We start from the raw sequence: 26,517 nt of genomic DNA on the forward strand, positions 1-26,517 counted from the left end.
TGCTGAAATTCCAGCTGTCTGGCTGTCTTCTTTCACCACATCCATAAATCACCTCTTTGGTCTTCTTTGCCTTCGAGTTGGCAGCTTAATTTCCAGCGTCCTTCTACCGATCTATCCGGTGTTCCTCCTCTGCACGTCCAAGCCATCTCAGTGTTTTGTCGTTTTCATGAAAAACACAATTTGTCCAGACACCGGACACTTTTTACAACAATTTACAGTATTTGTCACTGCTTATATATATTATTATTGTCTTTTTCTGATAGCATGAGTAACAACTGCATTGGTTTTAATGACACACTCCATTTCAGCTGAAAAAAAAAAAGTTATGAAAATTACACAAGGGGACATTGCTTAGGTCTCCCCAGGGTTTGAGTAATTAGCTCGATGTCATTTCTGCTGAATGACGCAGCTCACTGTTTTCACTTCCTCTAGTCTAAATGGCTTAAAGATTTAAGTAACAAGGTGTCATGTATGTTGCAAAATGTAATTTCCCAGCATAATTGCTAATATTTAAAATGTCTGACTGACAAAACAATGTTTTAACAATGACAAGGAAGACAAGATTTTAAAAAAATTAGTTAATTTAAAACATATCTGTTATATTTGATTTGTAAGTTGGCCATGAATGAGGAGGGATGAGAAAGCAGCCATTTTAGGGGGCGCTTAAGCGTTATTTTGTACTTCAATCAATTTCTAGGACGACATATTCTGCAGTTACGTTTTGTTACATAATTTACACAAGTGCGTGTTTCTGTATTTTGTGCATAGGTTATTTGAAATTTCATTGTGGGGATAGAAAATGTCCAACTCTGGAGTGACCTGTCTACGTTCATGAGCTTTCAGCTGTACTGTACATGTCGCAGAAAGGAGGAAATCTAGGTCTGCTGAGAAAAAAACCAAAACATACACATCCTTACTTTTGAACACAGAATGCTTTCATCTTTAAACTGTATAATTCCCTCAATATAGGATTTTACATACCAAGTACATTCCGTTTTACAAGAGCTGCTATGGAGCATAGCTTTAAAGTCTGTATTACACCCCCTGGGTTAGGTTGTTCATACCAAAGTCTAAGCTCAAACATTTGCTCCTGGCTGGATTTCAATATGTGTCGGATGGGTGTGTTTGTGTGTGTGTGTGTGTGTGTGTGGTGTGGGGGTGGGGTGGGGTGGACAAACGTGGGACAAATGGCATTCTTCATTCTTTGTATTCTTTGTCACTAACAAATTTTGCCAATCTACCTTTTTGTTTCTGAAAGGTTTCAGATTCATTCTGACCCCATGACAGAATGAACCGTCAAAGGACTAAACACAAATATGACAACTAAATGGACAAGCAGGACACAAGGCAAGGTAAAAAAAAAAAAAACTCATTGGTGAATTTTAAGAATCTGCAAGTGATTAAGTCTTAACCACTTTGACATTATCTCAGAAAACATTTTTTGTAATTAAAATATAGCAAAATATTGTCAGCGCGCCTTGGCGAGTGGCAGCGAAACTGTTGAGTGCATTGAACAGAATGACACTCATTTTGTTGTAAAATTGGCCTTTGCCTTGCAGAGCACTGCTAATATATTTACGACTCCTGCAGTGACTCTCTCATTGTGCATCCAAAGGAACACACATCACATTCAATTGAATTCCAGCTTGCCTGCTATTGTTGATGTTTCATTTTATATTTACAATTTAACCCAAACCATGTGTGCATATTTGATATCTAGCTCCAAAAGATGAGAATACAGTATTATATATTGATGAAATGTATGTAGGATTAAGGTATGCATTCACTGGATGATGCGAAGCAGAAAAAAAGTCACTTCTCCCAGCATGCGGTTGTGGTTTGTGGAGGAACTGAGGTGCTTTGCCTTTTTCCCTATGTAGTGCACATTTAATTTAATTTCGCGCCCTCTCATTAGTTTAAACACTGCCAGCAGGGGAGACACGTTCTCTCCTAAAAACAAGAAATCATTTTAATGCTACAAGATTAAGCACTGGGTTCAATTTAACAAGTGACAAAAACAAACAATGTTGCTTTGTCTATGTCAAACACACATCTGCTGATTGTTGTTGAAACGCAATCCAATTAACACTCCCAGCAGCCATGTTTCCTAAAAAACACACACAAAACACTCAAAGACAGGCCTGCTGAGAATTTTCCATGCTACAGGCTAACGTTGTCCTCTTGAGAAAATTCATGCTATGCCACTAACTGGCGCAGGCATGGGCAACTGGAATGGAGAAAACATTTACAGATAAAACTTGTTTATCCCTGAACTACACTGTCTGATATGTTAGGAGCAATTGTGTTTTGTCTTACACACACCAGCACACACATGCACACAAGACTATGTTTGCAAAAGGACCACAAATATGTGGAAAACCAAAATATGTCAATCTTTAATGACTGCACAAATTCAGTAGTTTTAATGCATTCAGATAACAGTTAAAATGTTATAATACATCAACTAAACAAGTTAATGCTGACCAAGAAATGTCTTATTCATTTATACTATGGGATTCATGTTCAGCATGGACATGAAATACTCGAAGTGTACATTTTGTTTTATCGTCCTCATTTCCATGATGGACAAATATGTTATTATGTCCAGAGATTGTAAAAAACTTTACAAAAAAAAAAAGTGCATAAGCTATAAAACTGATAACATGCAAACTAAGTGTAAAACTGAACTACAGTACTTTTTATTAGATAAAGTTGAGAAAACGTTTTCATGTACCACAACCAGGAGCGGACATACCATTAGGCTAATGCAAGCAATATTATTTAAAGCTTGTTTTAATCTTAACTCACACTCTTAAAACATATCAAAATGTTTAATCTATCATAATCATATCGTGTTCCCTCTCCCTTCTCACGCAATGGACTAAAGGAGAATTTTATCAGATTCACACATTTTAGTTGATGTTAAACATTAATATTCAAAATCTTTGCAGTAGACAGATGTCGAGGACTCTGTGACTGGATTTGCCTTTGCCCCCAAAATAACTTTAATACTGTACACTACTGACCACAACACAGTGAAATTGCAAGAGTAATTGAGGTAAGTATTACATGAGTCTACCTTTATACAGTAGGTAACTAGTGACTACAGTTGGATTGCTAAGTTTGAAAAAAAAGTCACTTTAATTCGCTAAACGCAGGTTAGAATTCATTAAAACGACAACTATTTTGCTCCAGCAATCAGCTGAACATCTCGTCCTGCATTCAACCACACCCCAGAAAAAGTAACTGCTGTGAAGGGGAAAAGGTGATGACGATTCAAAGGTCCCACGACTGACAGGGGCCCTAGAAAAGTAAAACATTCCTTACTTTGTGGCATCAAATTGGTGGGGCCCAAAGTGATGTTACTGTTTTCTACTGTGGTGGCTGCACTTAAACCATTAGCTTGTAGAAACAGTGGGCGACTTTCTGAACACAATTCCACTCGCCTCAAATATAGACAAAAACATAATAAAACTCCAGTCTTAGCTTTGTTTCCTTACATAAAATACAATATAGTGTGTACTAAAACTACAACCTTTAGACCTCATACAGTGGAGTCACGGTGCCATCTTTCCATTCAATCAGGATTTCTCCTCGCTGCATAGTCGGGGAGGCGAGCGGGTGGCGCATGGCATGCTCCATTAGCGGGGCTCTCTCACAGGGCACCGGGGACCCCGGAATGCCCGCCTCTGGCCTCGGAGTGTACGACTTCAAAACACACACCACCTTCTTCCTTCTGGTTCACACAGACGAGACATTTGAGAACGTATGAAACCATTGACCTGAAGTCTTTGTGCACAGTTCTTTACATTAGTGTGTTTGCACTCACCTGTTGGAGTAAACATTGAAAATAAGAATGATCATTCCAAGGACAAGAGCCAAAGAGCTTAAAACCAACATGGTTATTTTCCAGGCCATGCCTGTAAAGGTACATCATCAGTACATAATTACCTTTTATCAGCCACTCATTACTTTTTCTAAACTGAGATACGTTTCCACATTTTTTAAGACTTACACGAGGTATATCTACAACAGTGGTTCTCAAACTTCTACTTAAAAGTTAAACACAACTGAACGGTACCTAACAAATGTGTTGTACTGCGGTCTGGGGGTCACTGGAACATGCACGTTTGAACATTTAATTCGGTGATTCCTTCATCTAGTCTGTGTACCACTAGTGAGAGAATTACTGATCTACACAATCAAATTAGATTCAGTACAAGAATTGTACATGACAAATTCATTCAATAGTCATATTGAGTCATATTCTTATGTTGCTATGCACAGTAATTATAAATTGATTTGGTAACACATATTTGAAACATAAACAACAAGGACAAACTACAAAGTATTCAAACATCCCTTTTCTGTATGGATTATGCTTACATCAATCTAAATATATGGTTGGATTAGCTCTCTGTCAATCAGTTCTCGTGTTCGATGCCATTCGATTGGGCAGCTGTACCGAGTATTGTGGCTGGTGAGCATATGTTCACCAGTTCATATTGAGAGGTTTCATTTCATACATCGGATTAAGATTTAACTGAAAAAAAACAGGTGGGTTTATTCGTAACAAATTGTTGAAATACAAAATACTAAACATAAATACAAAATAGATGAGTGAATAAATATATGCATCTGATCTTCATAATGATAATTTTTTTCTTGGTGTAAGTAAAATAAATAAAGTAATTAATTAAATTAAATAAACTGATTTCATATTAATAATAAACATGTTTTGCTTAATGCTAAGAAATAAACTAATAATAAACACGGGTAATAGAATAATATAACAATAACAATAAAACAATAATATAATCTTACAAAATATTTTAATATACTGTATCAGCAAAGGTAAATAAAAAGTTTGATAACATTAATATAAATTTTAAAATGTTTTTATATCCCAGCCTGGTCAATTCAGACACGTCCTAATCTTAAAAAAAAATAAAAAAAATAAAATACCTGTACAGTAGTACTAAAGACAAGCACGCATTCATTCAAACATTCATTCTTTCATTTCTCTTTGCTATATCCCCACCTCGTGGTAGGAAAGTAACATTTCATATCGTATCTTAATTACGGTTTACTGCTGAATCAAACATTTGTTCTCGTCAAATTTACTCAAGGGAATCCATTGAAACAATTTTACCATAGTCCATGGTGAAGAAAACCATAGTCGGATCCTCAGGGGACTTTGTGCTTTGGGAGAAAACATCAAACACGTCTTTCACTGGAAATTCTTCTGTGACTCCAACACTAAATGTATCTTCAACTGTCAGGGAGGAAAACCAGAAATACATCAAATTAAATTGATCATAAATTTGGAAAAAATGACTATATTCCCCAGTTTGGGGAGTGTACTATACTTAAGGTCGAAATTTATGTGAAACCACAACATGAATCTTGAGTTTCATGAAATGACAAAATGATGATGGGACACTGGAGTGGCTTGCTTCCAGCAAGAAGAAAATATCGACTGCTGCAAAAGTGCACTTAAGAAAATTACAGTCTGCCAGGGATCTTGTACAGAAGTGGTGGGAAGTAACGAAGTGAAAATACTTTGTTACTGTACTTAAGTTCATTTATCAGGTTATTGTTCTTTACTTGAGTAATTATTTTTCTGACAACGTATTACTTTTTCTCTCGACATTTAAAAATAGATATCTGTACTTTCTACTGGTTACATTGTCGAATAGGCTTATTTTTTTCACCCAACTTTTTTTTCCTTCATTTTACCAGGTTATCAAAACAGGTATTGTATGTAATTGACAGTCAAAAATTCCTTTTTACTTTTTACTTTTATACTTAAGTACATTTCAGAATGTGTACTTTTTACTTAAGTTTTGAATCAGTACTTCCACTTTTCCCTGAGTCTATTCTACTCTGTACTTCTACTCACTTAAGTACACTACTTATGTCACCTCTGCTGTACAGCAGTTTAATGTTAAAAATACTATGTCATTCACCTGGTATCAGATATATATGTTTAAATACAAGTTTCATTTTTATTTTTAACATATATTATATACACTGTATAAATATAAGTAAAAACTCAAGTGCATTCTCTTGAAGTAGCCTCGTTTTAAAATGAAAGAATATAGTGTGTTTAGATAATTAGTTTAATTAACCATATCAATAAGTTATTACCTTTGTAACCAACTTTCCTATGGGTTCAATTTCTTCATATTTAGTAAAAAAAAAAAAAAAAGAAGCTCTGTCACTGAGGTCATTTGCAACAACACACATCCTGTCAGGTCAACCCTCCTCTGCCCAACCCACACACAAATGCTATTAGATTAGATTTCACTGAGTTGATTACCCCTGTTGTTTGCAGCCAGCTGTTGTTGAGTTTGCTTTGTGAAACCAAGCCTCTTCTTATTCTTTACCTTATTTGTTTTGGGGTTCTATTTATGGGAAAAATATCAAGCCGCTCCCTGTGTCCTTACTTGACACAAACCTATACGCCGTACACTGTATGTAATCCATACTGCTGTATAGCACCTGAGACATTCTCCTCGCTGATTTAGTGCAAGTGCAGAATACTCGTATAAATACATGGTCATACACAGAGACCACAATGTACCCCACACAAAATCCTCAAATTGTTTACAAATTTATACCATGCATAATACAAATTTTAACCCACAGAACTTGTTTGATTTAATCACACTTTCATCTTGTTCGTGGCCATAATCTGTATTTTTTAAGATAATAAAAGTAAAGTGTTTTGCTTCTTTTCCTGCATAATCCTATTCTTGTCACTGGTGTAAAATATCCTTTTTTTTCTTTTTTTTTAAAAAAATGCTTCAAATTCTAGTTTGTTTGTACAGGGCGTAGGATGTAAAACAACCCTAAAAATGAAACTTTTATACATTAGATTCTCAGACAGTATGAACTTTTTTCTTTCTCTCCATAGAAATGGGGAAACAAATAAACTAAGAATACTGTATTCCATGCAATTGCTCCCTTGTCTGAACATTGATAACACTGGGGAACAATTTGGGAAAAAAATTCTGTTGAGTTAGATTTTTATGCTGATTAAAACTAAAATTGGCATGCTGATTTTCCAAAATAGCAGTCAGTTTTTTTTCTCGCACGTCAAGTTTTTTCTTCACAGTTTACCCTCAAAATAAGCAAAATTCCACAGATTAGCTGTAGTAAGACTTGTCATCTGATTTCCATTGGACTCATCTACAGCTATGTGACAACTTGTTTGTGGAGTCACAATTGAGACAGTGCGGTGAGAGGTGTGTACAACTCCCAATAGGTAAGTACTATCAATATCTGCAAACAGAAAGCTAGCATAGTAGGAATTAAGAAGATTTGTGCCATATCCTTTGCAAAACATAATAGTGTTAAATAAACATTGCAGTCATGCCTGTTTCTTTCATATTTCATTGGATGTCAATATTTGAAAAGTTTTAGAAAACAAGCACATGTGTTAAATACAGTATTTTAAAAATGTTTTAAGAAAATGTGGATCTATAGTTCAAAAACTTGACGTGATGGAGCAAAATTGAGATCAGTTTTGGATTCCGCACCCAAAAATTAGTTAAAAACAGCTGTCAGAGCTAACCCCAAAAATTAGTTAAAAACAGCTGTCAGCCCAAACTCAACAACAATTGTTCTCCAGTGTAAGTGATGTTAGCTGACAAAATACATAAAAAACTCAAATGTTCAACTCTAGAATGAAGGCCATTTCACCCAAATTGTATAATTCAATGACAAAAATAACATAATAATTTTTAAAAAGTTTTAATGGAGTGAAATATAGTATAGTGGGGAAGCTTGGGAATTACAATTCCAAACTGTTTTACACAAAAAGTCATAAATTCCTCAAAATGTAAGTTTCTTTTTTTTTTTTTTTTTTAAGCCCACACTGACGTCTTACAGTGGATATAAAAAGTCTCCACACCCCTGTTGGAAGCAAAAAAAACCAACAAAATAAATAAAGAAATAAAAGTGAGCAAAAGCTGATTAACACCATTACTCAAAGGCACTTTAAATGGTGGCATGCAGGTGTGTGCTGACTCCCATTTAACATGAGTTTGATCAGAGGTGTGTGTAGACTTTTTTATATATCCACTGCATATACTGTTATAAATGCACACAGTGAAGAAACTGTCCAACACACAGGAATTTATATCTAAATCAAAATAACACAAAGTGAACCTATTTTCATAATTACATGTATGTACAAACAATTCTTACACCTTTGACTGTCCATATCAGAGATTGCACTAGGTAACAAGATAGGTTCTGCTGATTTACCCAGAGGGTCGTGCGGTTGGTGGTTTTGGTGGTGGTGGTGATGCTGAAGGTGTTTGGTGTCCCTGCCAACACAGAGTGTCTCGTTGTCCAGCGTCCTCCACCTGCTGCCCTGCTTACAAGCCCAAACAGAATGGCACAAACATTGTTTTTGCAATGTTTGAATATTCTAAAGGAGATACTTGAGCCACATCTGTGATACCACTCATATTCAATTCAATTCAATTCAATCTTTTAGAGTGCCAAATCAAGGTGGCACAGTGGACGACTGGTTAGTCAATCCGCCTCACAGTTCTGAGATCATGGGTTAAAATCCAGGCTCTGGCCTTCCTGTGTGGAGTTTGCATCTTTTCCTCGTGCCTGCGTGGGTTTTCTTTGGGTAATCGCGTTTCCTCCCACACCCCCAAAACATGCATGGTAGGTTAATTGAAGATTCTAAATTGTCCTTGAATGTGAATGTGAATGGCTGTTTGTCTGTAAGTGCCCTGCAATTGGCTGGCGACCAGTTCAGGGTGTAGAATACCCTACCTCTTGGCCAAAGTCAAGTGCGATAGGCTCCACCACACCCACAACCCTAGTGAGTATAAGCAGTACAGAGAATGGATCTATGGATAGGTGCCAAATCACAACAGAAGTTGTCTCAGGACACTTTACACATATCGCAGGTCTAAAGCCACACTCCAGACCAACTGCACCCCACATGAGCAAGCACAAGGCAATTGAGGCAAGGACAAACTCTCTCTTGGGGAAAAAACCTCAAGCAGACTCGAGACTAAGTGTGGGCACCCGTCTGCCTCGACCGGTTGGGTTAGAGAGTAGAAAAGGAGAGAGAGGGAGAGGGATAGGGAGAGAGACAGAGCGAGAGAGAGAGAGAGAGAGAGACAGACAGACAGACAGACAAGAGAGAGACAGAGACCGACAGAGTAGTGTCATGGGGAGATGAGAACTGAGAGACAAGAACATGCAGTACTACAACTGTTTAGCAGTTTAACTAGGAACACCACTAAGGTGGAGAACGACTCCCGAACAAGCAAGGGAAAATGTAGATCCATAGGAAACAGGTACAGTGGGTGATGATGGAAATGAAACATTAAGTCATCCTTATACATCACAGAAGTTGAGACTGAATGACAGTAAACAACCTTTTGAACTTAACAGAATATTTTACTTTAAACATTCTCCATCTGGTGAAGCAGGGTGGCGTGACGCCATAATGTACAACCCCAATTCCAATGAAGTTGGCACGTTGTGTTAGACATAAATATAAACAGAATACAATGATTTGCAAATCATGTTCAACCTATATTTAATTGAATACACTACTAAGACAAGATATTTAATGTTCAAACTGATAAATATTATTGTCTTTAGTAAATAATCATTAACTTGGAATTTTATGGCTGCAACACGTTCCAAAAAAGCTGGGACAGGTGGCAAAAAAGACTGAGAATGTTGAGGAATGCTCATCAAACACCTGTTTGGAACATCCCACAGGTCTACAGGCTAATTGGGAACAGCTGGGTGCCATGATTGGGTATAAAAGGAGCTTCCCTGAATTGCTCACTCATTCACAAGCAAAGATGGGGCGAGGCTCACCTCTTTGTGAACAAGTGCATGAGAAAATAGTCGAACAGTTTAAGGACAATGTTCCTCAACGTACAATTGCAAGGAAATTAGGGATTTCATCATCTACGGTCCATAATATCATCAAAAGGTTCAGAGAATCTGGAGAAATCACTGCATGTAAGCGGCAAGGCCGAAAACCAACATTGAATGCCCGTGACCTTCGATCCCTCAGGCGGCACTGCGTCAAAAACCGACATCAATGTGTAAAGGATATCACCACATGGGCTCAGGAACACTTCAGAAAAACAATGTAAGTAAATACATCAGCGCTACATCCGTAAGTGCAACTTGTAACTCTAATATGCAAAGCAAAAGCCATTTATCAACAACACCCAGAAACGCCGCCGGCTTCTCTGGGCCCCGAGCTCATCTAAGATGGACTGATGCAAAGTGGAAAAGTGTTTTGTGGTCCGACGAGTCCACATTTCAAATTGTTTTTGGAAATTGTGGACATCGTGTCCTCCGGGCCAAAGAGGAAAAGAACCATCAGGACTGTTATGGACGCAAAGTTCAAAAGCCAGCATCTGTGATGGTATGGGGCACAGTGGTAAACATGACCCTGTCCCATCTTTTTTGGAACGTGTTGCAGCCATAAAATTCCAAGTTAATGATTATTTGCTAAAAACAATAAAGTTTATCAGTTTGAACATTAAATATCTTGTCTTTGTAATGTATTAAATTAAATATAGGTTGAACATGATTTGCAAATCGTTGTATTCTGTTTTTATTTATGTTGAACACAACATCCCAACTTCATTGGAATTGGGGTTGTAGATGTTCATGGGCCAGATTATAGAATGCAATAAATCCTCACCTGTTTATGTTCCCGCGATAGGAAGACCAAACTGGATTCTTGTGTAGCACTAAGGTGCAGCCCCTTCCCTACCAAAGTCAGGTGGCCTTTCCTGGAACAAGACCAATGCTGGCTGCCTGCATCACTCTCCACCTCTGATGATTGTGCTAAGTGGCCAGCACCCTCTTCATTTAGAATATGGCAGGGTTGCAGGTGGACACCCTCAAACTGCTCCTCAGGCGCAGTCAGACACTCTCCCGTGTATTGGTTGCTGAGAGCCTGGCTGTCAGGTAGCCACAGCCACAGCCATTCTTGTAAGGCTGAATGTGAGTCGCATTGTCCCAGGGACACTCTCCCTCCAGGGGAACCATCCTGTACTTGAAGGCATGTGCCCAGCAGCTTGTTTCGGATCTTTAAACCGGATAAGTCTGTACAGGGGGAAGGAAAAATTACATGATGCAAGATAACTAGTTTAAATACTCAGCATTCAAACAGTAAGCAATACAATAGCCACAATCATCTTGGCTCACAACAGCATTAGTGTAATTGTTGACTTTCACATTTATAAAATAAATACTTTTGACCCACAAAAACAATACATATATGTTTTTGAAGCACAATAACAATCTGAATGTATGCTTCTTTGCATTTGCGTGTTGTATTTCACTCAAAATTATGCAGTGTGTAAATGCTCAGATCGAGGAGCACGCTGGGTTCTCAGCCTTCACAGTACAGTACCGTTTTTTGCCTTTTTGTATTTTGATGCAGTTACTTTATGAATGCATGACTCTCTGCATTTAGTCAGTATGTGGGTTTTATGTAATGTTTCATATTACGTCTACTGTTCATGTGCCCTGCAATTGTCTGATGACCAGTCCCAAGTGTACTCTGCCTCTCGCCAAAAGTCATCTGGCTTTGCCTTCAGCTCCCTTTTCACCCTAATGACGATAAGCACTATGGAACATGGAAGGATTGCCCACTGTGTTAATACTGAGTGACATGGATGTCAAAAATATTTGGCGCACAATAGAATTAGTGTAACTCGTGTTCATATATCATTTACAGAAAACATTTGACACATCATAACTTCACTGTAAATCTGTAGTGTAATTGTAAATTTTAGCATTTACAGAATTACAACATATGTACTGTGTAAATTCTGAGGCATGGACAATTTTAAAACATACACAACAGCTTTAGTATGATTGTTTACTCATCATTTACAAAAAAATACTTACTATAAAAGACATTGCTGAATTTTTAGGGGATTGAAATGTATTAATGTATGAATTAAAATTTTGGGGGGAGTGTCAAAGACTTACTCCATGTTAACAGTTAAAGTGATGTCACTCTCTTAAATAACATGTCAAAACTTTGGTAGCAAATAATTTCAGATGTCGTCAAATAGAATCAGGTTAAGAATTCTTATATGGTCCTTTCTGAGACTTGTGTGACACTAGCTTTAGGACATAAAGCAAGGAAAGAAAATAATCTCAGCACAAATGTACGTATACAAAGGTTCAAAGACAAACAATCTTCACTTTCAATTACGTATTTGTGTTCATTGGTCCATCATCCAATCTTTGATTGTTAGCTACAGAAAGAAGAAACAATGCTAAGATCTTGAATCTTAGATTAGCGCCCCTGGCAAATCGGACGAAGTAACTTCTTTGTACTTTTAAGAAAGACAGCTGTTTACATCACTGTAATTTGTCTTGATCTTGGAACTGATATGTTCATTTGTCGAGCTTGTCTTGAAAGACCTTTTGACAAACAGCAGTTGTTTGTTTAGCCAACAGGAAAAAACAAGTTTGATGTGGTATTGAGCTCTGAACCACACACAAGTGAGACAACAGCTTTTGTTGAAACACTGTAACCCTAAAAGCAAAAGTTGATACGCGTATTGAGACACAAGTAAAATACCAGAAAAAACTGTCAACAGTTCAGCGGGAGTAAATAAAAAGTTTAAATTACAAGATCAACAAGCTCTTAACATGCCTCACCAGTGAAAATGAAGAAAGGAAGGAGGTAAAAAGATGTCAGTGTTCTCCCCATGGCTGCAATGACTTCAGTGGGTCAGTGAGACAGAACAAGTGCAAGAAGCTGGAAAGTGGACTTCATGCTGCCTCTCTCCACTCTTGCATGAATTACTGCAGTGAGTGGGTGAATGGAGGCCGGGTGGGGGAGGTGGTGGGATTGCATTCCTTTCCTAAACTCCTAGGGACCGCCATAACTCCCTGCATCTCTTTCCGTTTCAAAGCTCTGTGCAATTGGCAAAAACAGTATTGTCCTGTGCTATTTTATAAAACCATTAATATTTACACACCTGTAATCCAACCTTTGTTCCTATCATGGGCAAAATTATTTTTGGATGAAGTCTCTAAGGGCCATACTAAATTTATGTAAGTAATATAGGCATTTGACACTTAAATGGTTTAGTTCCTGTGAAATTTATTCATTTTTAGAATTGCAATGCTGGTTGATGAAATACAAGAGTATTTTAATCAAGGACCATTTTTGGCCTACTTGCCACAGATTCTCCACCCCTGCTGTTTGCAGTTGAGTGTCTCTTCATTTTGTTTGGTTTGCATTTTTCTATATTTCCTTCTTGTGTACATAATAGGTGTTTTTTCTTACTTCTGACTACACTTGTTTCCCACCATAGTCGGGGATCAACCGTGTACATGCAAATGACCAATGGTTACAAATAGATTTCTAGGGCATAAATCTGTTAATGGGAGAAAACATTGTTCCAAGCTGAATAGCATTGCCCACTCATTATGCTGAAATATGGGACAGCTCTGGAGGCCTATGTGGTCACATGATGTTTTTCCTCTATCGTAATGCCTGGCAAAGAACACGGAATATAAAGAAAAAAAAATCCACGTTCGATCATTTTAGCAGTAATGTTGATGAAGTGTATTTATTTTAATCTGCCTTTTAGTTACGTAGTAAGAAAACAAATCAGGCCTCTGTTATGCAATTCTACTCTGATTTCATGTCATTGCTTCCATCTCATCAGCATTTTTTCAGGTAATATTTAGGAAACATTACATTTCTTTACAAAGTAGTGAAACAAATGGAATTTGAAGGTCCTGATAACATATATTCAAGCAAGCAAAGAAACAGGATTAAATGCAATGATTTTCACGTGACATGATTTTTTTCAAAAATATGCAATGTATTCCTTTTTCATTCTAAGGTTTTACTTATCGCTTGTCCAATAAAATTCATTATTTTCAACTAATAAACAATTGCTGTTAGAATGGCGAACATTCACAAGGCCCTAATTTACCTGGTGTGTACTGTACTACCGTAATTCTACATTAAGGTAGCTGATATATAAGTATTGTACATGGTCATAGAGACGGTTACAAGCTTCTACTCTGAAGAAAGTCCTTTTGAATTTATTTAATTCAAACATCTACGTCGGTTGCACATGATTAAAATGTGTTAAACGAGCATATTCTTCTATAATTTGCAAGGAGAAGAAGGGAACACTATAAATCATGTGCAACTGACGTACATAGGCAAATTAAGTACTTTTTTCAGCGTGCATTCATAATAGTTGTCCTTTCCAGTGGAACGCGAATACATGCCTGACAAGACAATCTGAGAAAGGACAGTGGTAGACGGGGACTATTTATACAGGGGGGAATTGGACACAGGTCGAGACAATCACCATAACGATGAGACACGAAAAACAGGACTAAAACTGAGAATTTAACATAATTGACGAGATATGACAAATTCTTTGTTTTATGTTTAGTTTGACAGCTGGGATTGGCATTAAAGCTCTTCTGCCGAACTGCTGCTTGTTAAGAAGTGAGTTGAGTTCGCTGCCACCATACAGTGCTTGTATCTCAAATTTTCGGCCGAACGATGATTCTCGTAAGTTGGTTCACTCGTCACCGCTGTACCTTCTGTATAACAATTTTTAAGAGGCAATGTAACTCAAAACCTTTGAACCCCCCCCCAAAAAAAACTCAACCATCATTATGTCATTAATCTACCTTTACGATGTGTTCTGTTTTTGAAATACATGATCTCCTGTGTGCATGGTAGGATTTTTTTTTTTTTTTTTTTTTTTTTAATATATATATAAACTCCACCATGGTTACAGTGCACACGTGTGTCTCCAGTGACCTTCACTTTAAAACTCTTTACTTTGGTCTCTTCAGTCAAAGTGAATGATTTACCTGCTGGAAAAGGTGCCTGCTTAATTGGGTGACTTGTAAATTACTGCCAGCTCTTTGACTGGAGACGTAGAGGTGAGAGTAGATGCTTTTGCACCACTGAAATTGCGATGTTTTAATTCAGGATTACCTCTCTTACACACACTATTGAAATGCTCTTGCTAAATGTGCTACCTTGTGGCATATTAAGCCTGATAAAATAAAAAGTCGTCAGTAAAATGATGTATTATTGTATATACTGTATAAAACAAAGACAAGAGGTGATTCAAACAAATCAGTTATTATAGTGCAGTGACATGGCAATAGTCTTAACAGAACAAATGTGACAGATAAAACAAAATATTACATACAATAACACAAAAACATCTATGTTTTGATTTCATCATAATTGTTGTATACATATGTATTTTTACGTAACGCTTTTTCAAGTATAGTTGTACTGTATGTACAGATAAGACGAAAATGATATGTTCATTTTGAATTAGTTATTTTTGTATCTTTGTCTTTAAAGAATTCACTCACATCTGGATCCTTAGAATATTGAAAAATATTGTCCTTCCTCCAAATTCTTCAATAAGATCAGGCACATGAATACATTTTTGTGAAAGTGAGTTTTTTTGTCACTTTTAGCTTGATGTCATATCAAGCCAAAAGCTGCCAACTGCAAGTACAAATACACATGAACCCAAAATACCAGGTTATTAATCATTTTAGACTTAACTGTTCACATAAGGCAGGAAATAATGCATTAAAACAGTTTAAGGCCACTAAGAACAGTCTATCCTAATGCCTGGATCAGACTACAAAACAAATTTGGTCTTTCACGATTGCATTATGTCAGACTACTGCCATAAAATATTGCCGTATCTCGGACAAATAGTGGAAATACTACACGATTGTTATTCTAGGACCACCGCATCCCATCTTTTACGATCACTGGGCTTTATCTTGTCAAATCGAACACTGTCGGGAAGGCGTGGCCAGAAAACGTGTCACCTTTCACCGCAACCGGATACAACTGTTACCATGGCGACAACAAGTTGTTGTCAAACAATGGATCGCTGCGGCAATGTTGGGGGAAGAAACGAACAAAAAGAGGAAAAAAACCTGCAATGTCACCGGGTGCTCGGGAGACATTTTGGCCTATCCATTCCATTGCTTGAGGTATGTTTACATATGTTTAGTACAATATGGCTCGCAAGCAGGCAAAAACCGTTAGGTAGCCGAGCAAGCTGAGTGCCGGCACTAATGTTTGCACCTACAGTAAACATGGCAGCGTTCTGTCGAATCATGCTCAAAAGCTTCGGTAAACATTGGTTTGTGTGCGTGAATAAATGTTGACAACGGCAAGCATGCCAGTTACAAAACTCAATCCGATTGGTCGACGTCAAGGTGCTGCTGTCGGAGAGTTGTCGTTCATATGTCACACTACAAAGGAAGATATAAAAAAATCAAGCATGCTTGCCTTTTCATTTTGGCGTCGTAGGGTTATCGTAGGGCCAAATCGTTGGTCATAGATGACGTCACACTACAAGAAGTTTTGTTCTGGAAAATCGCCCGTGATGGCTAATCGGGCCAATATCGGGGCTAAAATCCTGTAGTCTAATCCAGGCATTACACAGTAACTTTATTTAAGTGCCAACATATAGTTTATAAGCTCAAGATGCTTTCCACATACCAGCTTCATATTTCAAATCAAAAAATTATGTGCACATATGAGGCCTCTTAAATTTACAAAATTTCAGTGTTTATGACTTACATAATGCCTTTCAATACTGATTTGGTTTATTTGGCTTGGCTTGACTCATCATTTACAGATGATGGGAAAATAAGTGAATAGGCTGGAGGAGGTTCATCAGATTGAGACAGGAAGTTGGTGGTGCTCGTATAAGAAGGCGGTTCGTATAATGGAGCAGAAAGAGCTGCGTGTAGTGGTGCTGATGGGCCTGGATGGGTCACTGGGGCAGATGGATTGGGTGTAAATGTCGGAGCAGGTGAATGAAATGTTCCTGGATTTGGCGGAGGGTGCACAACACTAGATGACGATGATGACGAGCCATATGAAGAAATTCCTGGATAAAAGCCCCATGCCATGGGTGCAACGGGATTGGGATTGATGGCCGGAGGACCCGCATAGCTTGCTGGATTAGCTGAGTAAAACGGCGGGGGTACCAAATACGCTTGGGCCCCTTGGTATCTGTGTGGGGATGGAGGATAACAAGGTGCGCTGGCTGCAGCAGGGTGGAAGTCACTGTTGTGTGGGGCCCAGCTAGGCCCAGGAAAAGCAGGCTGAGAACCAGAGGCTAGGTTTGGAGGTATGATGATCATTGGGAACGTCACCTCAGGGTCGAAGGCAAAACTGATGTCCAGATACACCTGAGGAAAAAAAAACATTTATGTGGCTTAATATTTTAAACTTAAAAGCTTCCTAATTTACCGGACCTCAATATGAATGTGTATACATGCATTTAGGGTGAAAGGTACTGTTTGTATCGCAGTTTGTTGGTTGGTTTGCAAAAGCAATATAATCGAATACCATGAGACTTTTTGGAGGGGTGGTAAATGTATCGAGGAAAAAACAATCCAGAAAGAGAAGTATTTTTATGCATTCATCATTTTATTCACAATTTAAGTGTTTACGCCGCCCTAGAGAAGTACAATTGTAGAGCCCTTGTCAAACATCTTAGATAATTTTCTATGAACCAGAAAGTAGCCTGCTGACTAACAAATAAGGCTCTACACTATTTTTCACTTTCTTTTTAGAGAGTTACATTCTATTTTCTATTCTCCCATTTGAGTCAGACAGTGGTATATCCCGAGCGTGCCGAAGTACGTTTATACGGAACTATAAGCTGACATCCATGGGGGGAGGATGTAAAGTTGGCTTAGTGGGGAGATCACAGATCTGCACCATGAAGTAGGGACTTGGAGACCTCCCTCCATCCCAGATCCATTTGTGTGCCCCCCGTCCCGGCCAGTGGGATGATGAATGATAATAATAATTCAATGAATTGATTTTGCACTGCGATTGGCTGGCGACCGGTTCTGGGTGTACCCCGCCTCTCACCCGAAGATAGCTGGGATAGGCTCCAGCACACCCGTGACCCTAGTGAGGAGAAGCGGTACAGAAAATGGATGGATGGATGAATTGATTTGATGCAGGCTATCTACAAATTGTATTTGTGAATGGAATACGTCATGAAATCCACCACACATGTCTGCAAGACTCGAGTATCTGTCTGCCTGTGGCACCTTAATCGTGTTAGACGAGCGGTCTACCTACTGGGCTGGACTTCCCAGCAGGTGTAAGTTTACAATGAATTTCAGCCCACACACTGTCACATGCGAAGGCCAGATATCGGAGGACTGTATGCGCCTGTATGCCCAGCTTGGCGCAGACCAGTTTGCCAAACACCCAAAGCGAGCCTTGTGCTTGCACGACAATGAAGACACGCCAGTTTTTGCGTAGTTGCAACAACACCGAAAATAGAGCCCTGAGTCTTAGGTCTGTTTGAGGTTTCCTCCTTAGAGGTAGTTGTTCCTTGGCTCCGTCGCCTCGTGCATGCTCATTTGGGGTTCAGTTGGCCTTTAATGTGTGAGAAACGGGTTTCTAGACCTGCTCCATAGGTAAAGTGCCTTGAAATAAGCTCTGTTGTGAATTGGTACTAATATAAGAATTGAATATTGAGTTTGAGGCAAAACTTCTGGAAAAACTTTTTTTGTCCTCAAGTTCTGGGAAGTAATCAAAGGAGAGAAAAAGCGTGAAGAAGACATCAATCCACTCAAAAAGTGACTTAAAAAATGTCACATTCATGTAAAGGCTGGTTAACAGAGAAATATTGTCACCACTGTTTGTATACAATACCTTTAGGGAGTATTCCACTGAGATGATTTCACAGTTTTTGATGGTCGGCTCCTGATTAGTGGGAATCTTCACAGCCCACCTGACCTCCTTCTCTGAGCGGGGTCCAATATTTTGGCCGGCCATTTTGTTGACAGTGCTGCTTTCATGTTTGGTACTACTGCTGGCTGTGTATACAATAACCTGGGACAAACGCACTTTGGGAATCATGTCACTAGATGAGTTGTTGTTGATTTTTGCAACAACCACCGCTGTTTCTCCTGTGGCAACCATAACACACGTGGATTCACGATTTATTTAGGTAAAAATAGAGGGCAAAGAAAGTGTAAATATGTAGTACACTTGTCACTTTTTCTGTGAATGTATAGCTCTATAATAAAATCCAGCCATGAGGTCACGTATATACGAATGTACACATTACTAACCTGGGGCGTAAGCAGTCCTATCAACAGTGACCTCCATGTGCACTTTTCCACTTGAGAAAATCCCCAACTCTTTGTCTTTGACTGCAACTTGTCGTAACTAGAAAAGAACAAGTACAGAAAGCAACACTTTTTATATGTAATGTTGGATTGATTGCAGTGTCAAGATTTGCCTGAGGCGAGATGTTGTAACTTTTAGTAACATGTCGTAACATTTTAGACTGTCACCTGTGTAATGCTGTGTTCCCATTCCAGAAAATAGTTTTCTACTGAAGCATAAATCCCATAATTTAGCTAACCAGCTAGGTTATTATTCAGGGCTATGTTGAATAACAGCATATGAAGACCTCAGCGTATCTCAGTTTAGTGAGCATCAAAGGATTCAATTCAAGTTTTTGCATTTTCTTTTTTTCCCCAAAACTTACTCTAAAAGATGGCCCACTGATTTGCCTGCTAGTATGCAACCATGCTAGCATATTGCACAAGACCTCACTTCAGACCGCATTGAAGGAATAACTGCACAATGTTTCTTCTTTGGCATTTTAAACCTATTCTTGCAAAGCAACGACGCGAGTGTGAATATTTGTTTGTCTTAACTTGGATGCAAAACACATTTTGATTTTTTTTATATTTTATTATTTGATTAATCAATGGACTAATCGATAGACTCTCTTCTTAAAATATTTTCCAGTGACAGCCCTACCCGTGACCCCATTGAGGACAAGCACTACAGAAAATGGAGGGATGTATTTTACAAACCATCAGAGATTGTAGGTGTGGGATGGACTTGGAGCGAAAAATGATCACGTTGACAGCAGTCTTGTCCACTTTCCAACTTCTAGACAACTTGGCTTCAAGAATGTAGACAATCTTTCCGTGGGTGCCCTTGAAACTTGAAGGCATGTTCCTGTAAATAGAGAAGCAGATACACAGCGTAAGATTACTTCCCAATAATAATGCAACCCATTGCTAAAGTACAGTTTGTTACTTACTCTGATGGTATGGTAAAGCTGAAGTTATACACATGGACACCTTGGGGAAGCACAGTCTCTGCAAAATGTAAAGAACTTAATTTTATGACTGAGAAGTAGAACTAGAAGACAGTTGATAAGGATTCTAAAGATCACAATGATGGAATATATGAATCGTGCAATATCAACACAAATACCACGAAATTAGTCAAAAGGCTGTGGATTTTACCACTTACTATAAATGGGGAGCAACTCCATAGTTTCCTTCCATGCTCACTTCCTGTAGGTGTTTTGTGCCCCATGCTTTGCTTCATAGAGGGTATAATAAAGTCGTTTTTTTAAAGGGGATTAGTTTGAATGGGAAAATGTTCAGTTTTTAGTTTGGGTTTGAAATATATCTTTTGTGACACCGGACCTGGAAATTTGTTTTAACACACCTCGGACATATATCTTGGATAATACGACAATATGCAGTGGTTCACGGTACATTAGGGGCTTTTCCCTAGCTACTCTGGTATCTTGAGTTGCCCCTGTGTCCCCACCGAAAAAAAAACAACCAGGGTACGGAAGTTTCCCCCTGGATTATTTCGTTCCTCTTGGCGGATAGGGTCTCCCTAGAGGTACCAGGATTTTTTTGGAGGAGGCGGGCTGTGCTGAAGAACGTTGATTGGTTGACAGACTTCTGTAGGCATTTACTTTTTCATTCACAGAGCCGCCATTACTGGAAGCGGCGTTACGCAAGGCTGGAAATAAGAGGATGAAAATACATTGAAAAGCAAAACTTTGAATCACCGATGGAGCAAAGTCCGCCGCCACGAGGTCCGCCGCCGCCACGGCCTCGCAAGCGAGATCTTCCGCTGCCCCGGCAGCGAGGTCCGCCACTGGTCAATCCAATCGGTCGCGGGGGAAAAAATATTCCGTGTTTGCCATTGTGCAAGACAAGGAAATGAAGTGGGGCTTTCTATCTGTGTTTATACGTGCACAAATAAATATTTGCAAATGTACAATCTGTTTTTTTTTTTTCTCCCCATGCAAACACATTTACAGATACCAAATACTTCATACTGCTGTATTTAAAAACTCACTAAGAGCTGTCCATGAAGTCATCCATCCATCCATCCATTTTCAATACTAGGGTAATACTAATATTACCCTCACTAGGGTGGCGGGCGTGCTGGAGACTATCCCAGCTATCTTCGGGCGAGAGGCGGGGTACACCCTGAACTGGTCGCCAGCCATACAAACAAACAAGCATTCACACACTCACATTCACACCTACGGGCAATTTATAGTCTTCAATGAACCTCCCATGCATGTTTTTCAAAAATCATCTATTATTTATCGTCTCAAAACAATTAGAATACATATATTCTAATTTTGGCGGCATGGTAGCTGACTGGTTAGCACATCTGCCTCACAGTTCTGAGGACCCGGGTTCAACTCCTGTGCGGAGTTTGCATATTCTCCCCATGCCTGCGTGGGTTTTCTCCGAGTACTCCGGTTTCCTCCCACATCCCAAAAACATGCGTGGTAGGTTGATTGAAGACTCTAAATTGCCCGTAGGTGTGAAAGTGAGTGGAATGGTTGTTTGTTTATATGTGCCCTGCGATTAGCTGGCGACCAGTTCAGGGTGTACCCCGCCTCTCGCCCAGAATCAGCTGGGATAGGCTCCAGCACGCCTGCGACCCTGGTGAGGAGAAGTGGTACGGAAAATGAATGAGATATTCGAATTTATTGAGATGTACCTGTATATAATAAAACTCTCTGCCTCAAAGACTATCTGCAGCCAGGTTGGCATTGCAAGTGATAATCAGTTCTCAACTGCCTCACCTAGATAAATGCCCCAACACTTTTTACCATATGTGTGTGACGTGCCCCTCATCATGAATAGAAACTGCCCCCTTTCAGGAACGGAAAATTTCGATCTGCACGCCCCCCCTTCGACGATTGGTTTTCGGGAAGGAAACGTTTGACGCTCGGGGTTGCCACCCTTCAGTCGAGCCACCCCCTGGACCCGCCCCTGCCTGTGCCAGTGGCATATAGTGACAGGCAGAACAATTAAACGCTTTTCCACTAGATGGGAGGGGTACAAAATTAAACGACCCACTTTTTTTTTTGTTTTTATATTTTTGTTAGGTGGTGTGCTGTGCCATTTACTATATGTACTCGGGTAGTAGTTACCACGACTTATTATTATTCATATTAATATTCAATACTTATAATGTATGACCTAGTCAGAGGTAGAGGCTTTGAGAGAATTAATAGATTGGAGATTTGCAACAATAACAAGGCATGCAGCATCGCCTACCATTGGAGCTTTCAGCGATAAAGAAGTGCTTGAGTTTGAAGTATCTGCGGCCCGCCGAGTGTGTGTGGTTGTGATTGCCGCTCCTCGTCGTCCAGCGCACTTGAGCGTCCCCCTTCACTTTGACGAAGAAGCTCTGGACGGCTGTGGGCTTTTCCACGGCCAGCGTTACTTTCCCCGTTATGAGGTCCCCCTCGGAGAACGTCCCGTCCTCGTTCAGCGCGTCGCAAACCAGCGTTAAGCTTTTAATAGCGGGCATGTTTCAAGACGCGCGGGGAAAGAGGATTTCAGAGAAAGTCACGCAATCGATCGATCCAGGCTTCTTATGTTTTGTTCCTGGACCCTCATCCGTGGCGCTTGGTATGTTGTGCAGGCCACTCCCTGTGTGAATGGCAACTTTCCCTACATGCAAAGGTCTCTGCTGCCATCGTACGTTCACAGAGGAGACTGAAGGTACAGTACAAGTACTGAGTCAACTCCTTTACTCAAATAAAAGTAAAATAACATAAATAAATAAATAAATAAATAAAAGAATGAACAATAAAATACTTTTGAGTACAACAGTAAATATGTCAGTCATCTAGCTGGGTCGTTCCAGAATTGAAGGCCAATCAACATTTTTGAAAAACAGACCTTTTTGTTGTTGTTTTGTTTTCAAGAAAAAAAATATACTAATAAACCATGCTCAACCATGAACGGTGTAGGCTACGCTTTTTAGGAGATATTTATTTTTCACATCGATTTTGCTGTGTTTGGCGCAAACACCCTGTTACAGATACTCAGGCACCTGAAAAACAAATATTTCAAAAATATCCCTGAATAAATAAATCCTTTGCATTAAAATAATAATAATAATTTTGGAAAAAATCTCCCAAAAAAGAATTTTATTTGAACACGAATTAAATTTTAGTATGATTTACAGTAACAGGATTACAAATCAATAATCAATCAATCAATCAATCAATCAACTCCAGTTGACTGCCTCCTATCGCTCTGTAGGTCTATGTTGTGTCATCTGTAGAGGCTGAAAAAAGTAACCCCATTTTGACAAAGCAAGCAGAAGAAAGGTCTGTTTTCAAACGTAAAGAGTATAAATAAAACGTCGTCAGAAAATAAATTCTCAAGTAAAGTTTTTTGTTTGTTTGTTTGTTTGTTTTAATTCTCAAGTAAAGTACAGCGATCCCACCAGATAGTCCTTCCAATCTGCAGTTTCATTTGAGGTTGATAGATGGCGGTAATGCACCCTTAACACAGTTGCCACTAGTAAATCAAAACAGAAAATGTTTTGCTCCCCCCCCCCTTTTTACACACTCTTTATTGAACAATATGTCACATATACATTCAGGAAAAACAAAAATGTTTCTCGTTTCTCCTGTAAATATCATGACGTCATCATCCTGCTGCAGGCGTCTGAGAGTTCATTGCAGTCTGCATTATCACAAAAAAGCGAGCAGTAAGTAAACGATTACAGCAACGTGTTTTGTTTGTCTCAAAGAGCAGTTTATTTGTTTCTTTAGTTATTCTTATTTTACGTTAAGACTTTTTAAATGTGATTGCTAAAAAGCCCCCTGGGCCTAACATTCATTTGAACGCATGCATTGGTGCATCAGCTAGGTTGTTATTTTGTGTTCTCTGGAGTTTGAATATGTAGAAATGGCTTTTCAGTATTGCACAATGGAACTTCTTTCATCATTCACGTTTGTGATGCACTTTGTGAGCAGAATTGGGCACTTGAATCCTACTACTTCCCCACAAATTGTTTTTGGGGTTCACAAAGTTTGGAGCCTAACGTAAGGCCTTGAGTTTAATTAAGTACAACTGTATCTCAATACCGTAGAAACGTTCATTTGTTTCAGTTGTTCAATTCAAAAAGTGAAACTCACATTATATCCTGTAGCTTCATTAAACACATAAATACTTTTAAGAAAGCCAATTCTTTACCCAGTTTGTATTATTAAAAATACTTTTGTTTCTTATGTACTATTCCAATTTCTTGATTTGGAAATTTAGGTTTTTGTTAGCTGTAAGCGATAATCATCAAACTTATAAAATATAAAATCATTAAATATTTCACTGTATGGGTAGTGAATCAATATAATATTAGTTTTACTTTTTAATTGAACTACTGAAATAAATACAAATTTCCGCAATATATATATTTTTTTGTTGAGATTCACCTGCCTCAACTAGCGTGCATCTGCATACTAGTGTACATACTGCTGCTTCCAAACAACTGTTGCTTTTACAGATAGTCCGTGGTTGAATTTATTTTATAATTGCTCCCCAAAGAAATAAAATACTATAAAAACTGTCGGGACGGTGAACAACTGGTTACCACATCCGTCTCACAGTTCTTAGGACCCGGGTTCAAATCCGGCCTCGCCTGTGTGGAGTTTGCATGTTCTCTTCGTGCCTGCGTGGGTTTTCTCAGAGTACTCCGGTTTTTTTCAGGGTACTCCGGTTTCCTCCCACATTTCAAAAACATGCACGATAGGTTGATTGAAGACTCTTAAATTGTCTGTAGGTAGGACTGTGACAACGAATGGTTGTTTGTTTATATGTGCCCTGCGATTGGCTGGCGACCAGTTCAGGGTGTACCCTGCCTCTTGCCTGCAGTTACCTGGGATAGGCTCCAGTATACCCGTGACCCTAGTGAGGATAAGCGGTACAGAAAATGGATGGATGGATTATTAAGACTCAATGCGAACATAACACAATGTAATGAATGTAGACCAGAGAGTAAAAAGCTGTGGAAACCGAATTTCCGCTTCTGCTTGTGGGCTCTTGCCAGTTTGTTGGTTGAATGTGGTACAAGGCTGAGCTCACCACCACACTATTTGTGTGCATAAGCCTTGAGCATTTTCCCTTATACTCTTCTGAAGTTAAAACAATTCAGAAAACATTAGCCTGATGTTTATTTGCTATGGTGTGCCACCTACAGAAGGTGCCATGGAGACCATAACCCTGGCAATATTATGAGTGTGAAGACAAACATACCAGCTTTAGAAGGAAGTCATATAGAGACATTTAATGCAACTATTAAAGTGAGGAAAGAGATTCCGCGTTTACGAAGACAGTTTGGCAGTTTGGGACAAATCAGTCTAAAGGCATTTGACTCTTAAACCACAATGGTGACAAAAAGGCACAGAATTATTATTTTTGATTGTGATATCTGAATACTGTGTTTAGTTTGCCGTGATCAAGATGCATTGTGATGAAAAGGAATTAAAAGACAGAAAATTAAGGATCAAATTCATGCTTTGTCATTAAGCTAAGGACTGCTTTGCATTCTTCTAGATATAAAATGCTTTGACAATGATCGACTACACGTTTTGCACAGACTAATCAACTATTTGTTGGTCATTCTATATTATACTGTACGATAGTCAATATAAGGTGTAAAGGCTAAATACCTAGTGTTGGATGAGTTGTATTAAAAAAAAGACGTCTTCAATTATCCATTTACTGTATCTTGAAGACTTAAAGCACAATCCACAGCAGAAGCTCATTTGTCCATGTATAGGAATGTGTATGTGCTCCTTGTTGTGGAGGTTGTATCCCTGTCATGGGAGAAAACGGGGACTGTGGTCAAGTGTAGTCTTTATTGAGATTAATGAACAGCTTGACATTTTTAGTCCTCTGTCGGAATCGATAATTTTAATACTTGCAAGAGGCAATAGCAATAAGCTTGTGGAACACACATCCTGGCCACAGAGTGAATGTTAAATGTCCGAGAGGTAATCAATGCCAAGAAATTAGCTATTGATCTCTTATAGTTTTGTAATAGGTTATCTATTGGTTTGCTCTTTTGGAAAATTCCAATATCAGTCGGATGGAATTGTGTTGCTTATATTGCTGTGGGGGTTTAGGGTGTCTGTGCGCGTGAATGTGCAGCTTCTGAATGTGTTTGTATATGTGTGCAGGGTCACATTCTAATTAGAGCAGAGGGCAGATTTTAAATGAAAACATTTAGAAGAAATTTCAGTGACTTGGATCAGAGACAGACTGCTTGAAACTTCAATGCTAACAACAAGAACATTTCTCTAACTGGAGCCAAATTAAAACTTAAAA

At 38.8% G+C, this 26,517-nt stretch overlaps 2 protein-coding genes and 2 long non-coding RNA genes across 7 annotated transcripts in view; 2 read left to right on the top strand and 2 right to left on the bottom strand.

The window, feature by feature from the left end:
- The first annotated feature begins 1,158 nt into the window (after window positions 1-1,158).
- Window positions 1,159-21,116, top strand: LOC133474989 (uncharacterized). Its single transcript, XR_009787686.1, has 3 exons — window positions 1,159-1,352; window positions 19,862-20,104; window positions 20,852-21,116. It is a non-coding gene; the product is annotated as an uncharacterized LOC133474989 (long non-coding RNA).
- si:dkey-245n4.2 (uncharacterized) lies at window positions 2,371-13,040 on the bottom strand. Of its 3 annotated transcripts, XM_061767216.1 has the most exons (7): window positions 12,694-13,040; window positions 10,712-11,118; window positions 8,275-8,386; window positions 5,153-5,275; window positions 3,830-3,920; window positions 3,536-3,736; window positions 2,371-3,303 (listed from the first exon to the last, which is right to left on the bottom strand). In XM_061767216.1, the coding sequence occupies exons 1-6, from the start codon at window positions 12,743-12,745 to the stop codon at window positions 3,538-3,540; spliced, it is 984 nt and encodes a 327-aa protein (XP_061623200.1). In that variant the 5' UTR covers window positions 12,746-13,040; the 3' UTR covers window positions 2,371-3,303; window positions 3,536-3,537. The 3 variants fall into 3 exon arrangements, with proteins under 3 accessions (XP_061623200.1, XP_061623199.1, XP_061623201.1); XM_061767215.1 differs by having other exon boundaries at window positions 2,371-3,736; XM_061767217.1 differs by having other exon boundaries at window positions 2,371-3,736; window positions 8,275-8,383; window positions 12,694-13,039.
- Window positions 15,147-22,808, bottom strand: si:dkey-172m14.1 (uncharacterized protein LOC567451 homolog). Its single transcript, XM_061767214.1, has 6 exons — window positions 22,450-22,808; window positions 20,163-20,220; window positions 19,930-20,077; window positions 19,174-19,270; window positions 18,752-19,008; window positions 15,147-17,262 (listed from the first exon to the last, which is right to left on the bottom strand). The coding sequence occupies exons 1-6, from the start codon at window positions 22,703-22,705 to the stop codon at window positions 16,672-16,674; spliced, it is 1,407 nt and encodes a 468-aa protein (XP_061623198.1). The 5' UTR covers window positions 22,706-22,808; the 3' UTR covers window positions 15,147-16,671.
- LOC133474988 (uncharacterized) overlaps window positions 22,771-26,517 on the top strand; it is a 75,470-nt gene continuing 71,723 nt past the window's right edge. The window contains exons 1-2 of one of the 2 annotated variants that reach the window (XR_009787685.1): window positions 22,771-22,899; window positions 23,853-23,899. This is a non-coding gene — a long non-coding RNA (uncharacterized LOC133474988). Of the gene's footprint in view, window positions 22,900-23,353; window positions 23,900-26,517 lie in introns of those variants that run through there. The other variant, XR_009787684.1, reaches the window with a different exon arrangement.

The sequence above is a fragment of the Phyllopteryx taeniolatus genome, chromosome 3 (genome assembly GCF_024500385.1).
Source record: "Phyllopteryx taeniolatus isolate TA_2022b chromosome 3, UOR_Ptae_1.2, whole genome shotgun sequence".
In the NCBI taxonomy this organism is placed as follows: domain Eukaryota; kingdom Metazoa; phylum Chordata; class Actinopteri; order Syngnathiformes; family Syngnathidae; genus Phyllopteryx; species Phyllopteryx taeniolatus.

What these genes read in the sequence shown, in the direction of transcription:
- si:dkey-245n4.2 (XM_061767216.1), bottom strand. Translation starts at nt 12,745, where the DNA reads ATGGGGAGAACACTGACATCTTTTTACCTCCTTCCTTTCTTCATTTTC. An exon ending in CCAACCGCACGACCCTCTGG is followed by an intron (nt 5,276 to 8,274) that starts GTAAATCAGCAG and finishes CCTCCCTGACAG; the next exon opens with TTGAAGATACATTTAGTGTT. An exon ending in TTCAATGTTTACTCCAACAG is followed by an intron (nt 3,737 to 3,829) that starts GTGAGTGCAAAC and finishes TGTGTGAACCAG; the next exon opens with AAGGAAGAAGGTGGTGTGTG.
- si:dkey-172m14.1 (XM_061767214.1), bottom strand. Translation starts at nt 22,705, where the DNA reads ATGCCCGCTATTAAAAGCTTAACGCTGGTTTGCGACGCGCTGAACGAG. An exon ending in CACACCTACAATCTCTGATG is followed by an intron (nt 19,271 to 19,929) that starts GTTTGTAAAATA and finishes GTTCTTTTCTAG; the next exon opens with TTACGACAAGTTGCAGTCAA. An exon ending in TAGGACTGCTTACGCCCCAG is followed by an intron (nt 19,009 to 19,173) that starts GTTAGTAATGTG and finishes TGGTTGCCACAG; the next exon opens with GAGAAACAGCGGTGGTTGTT.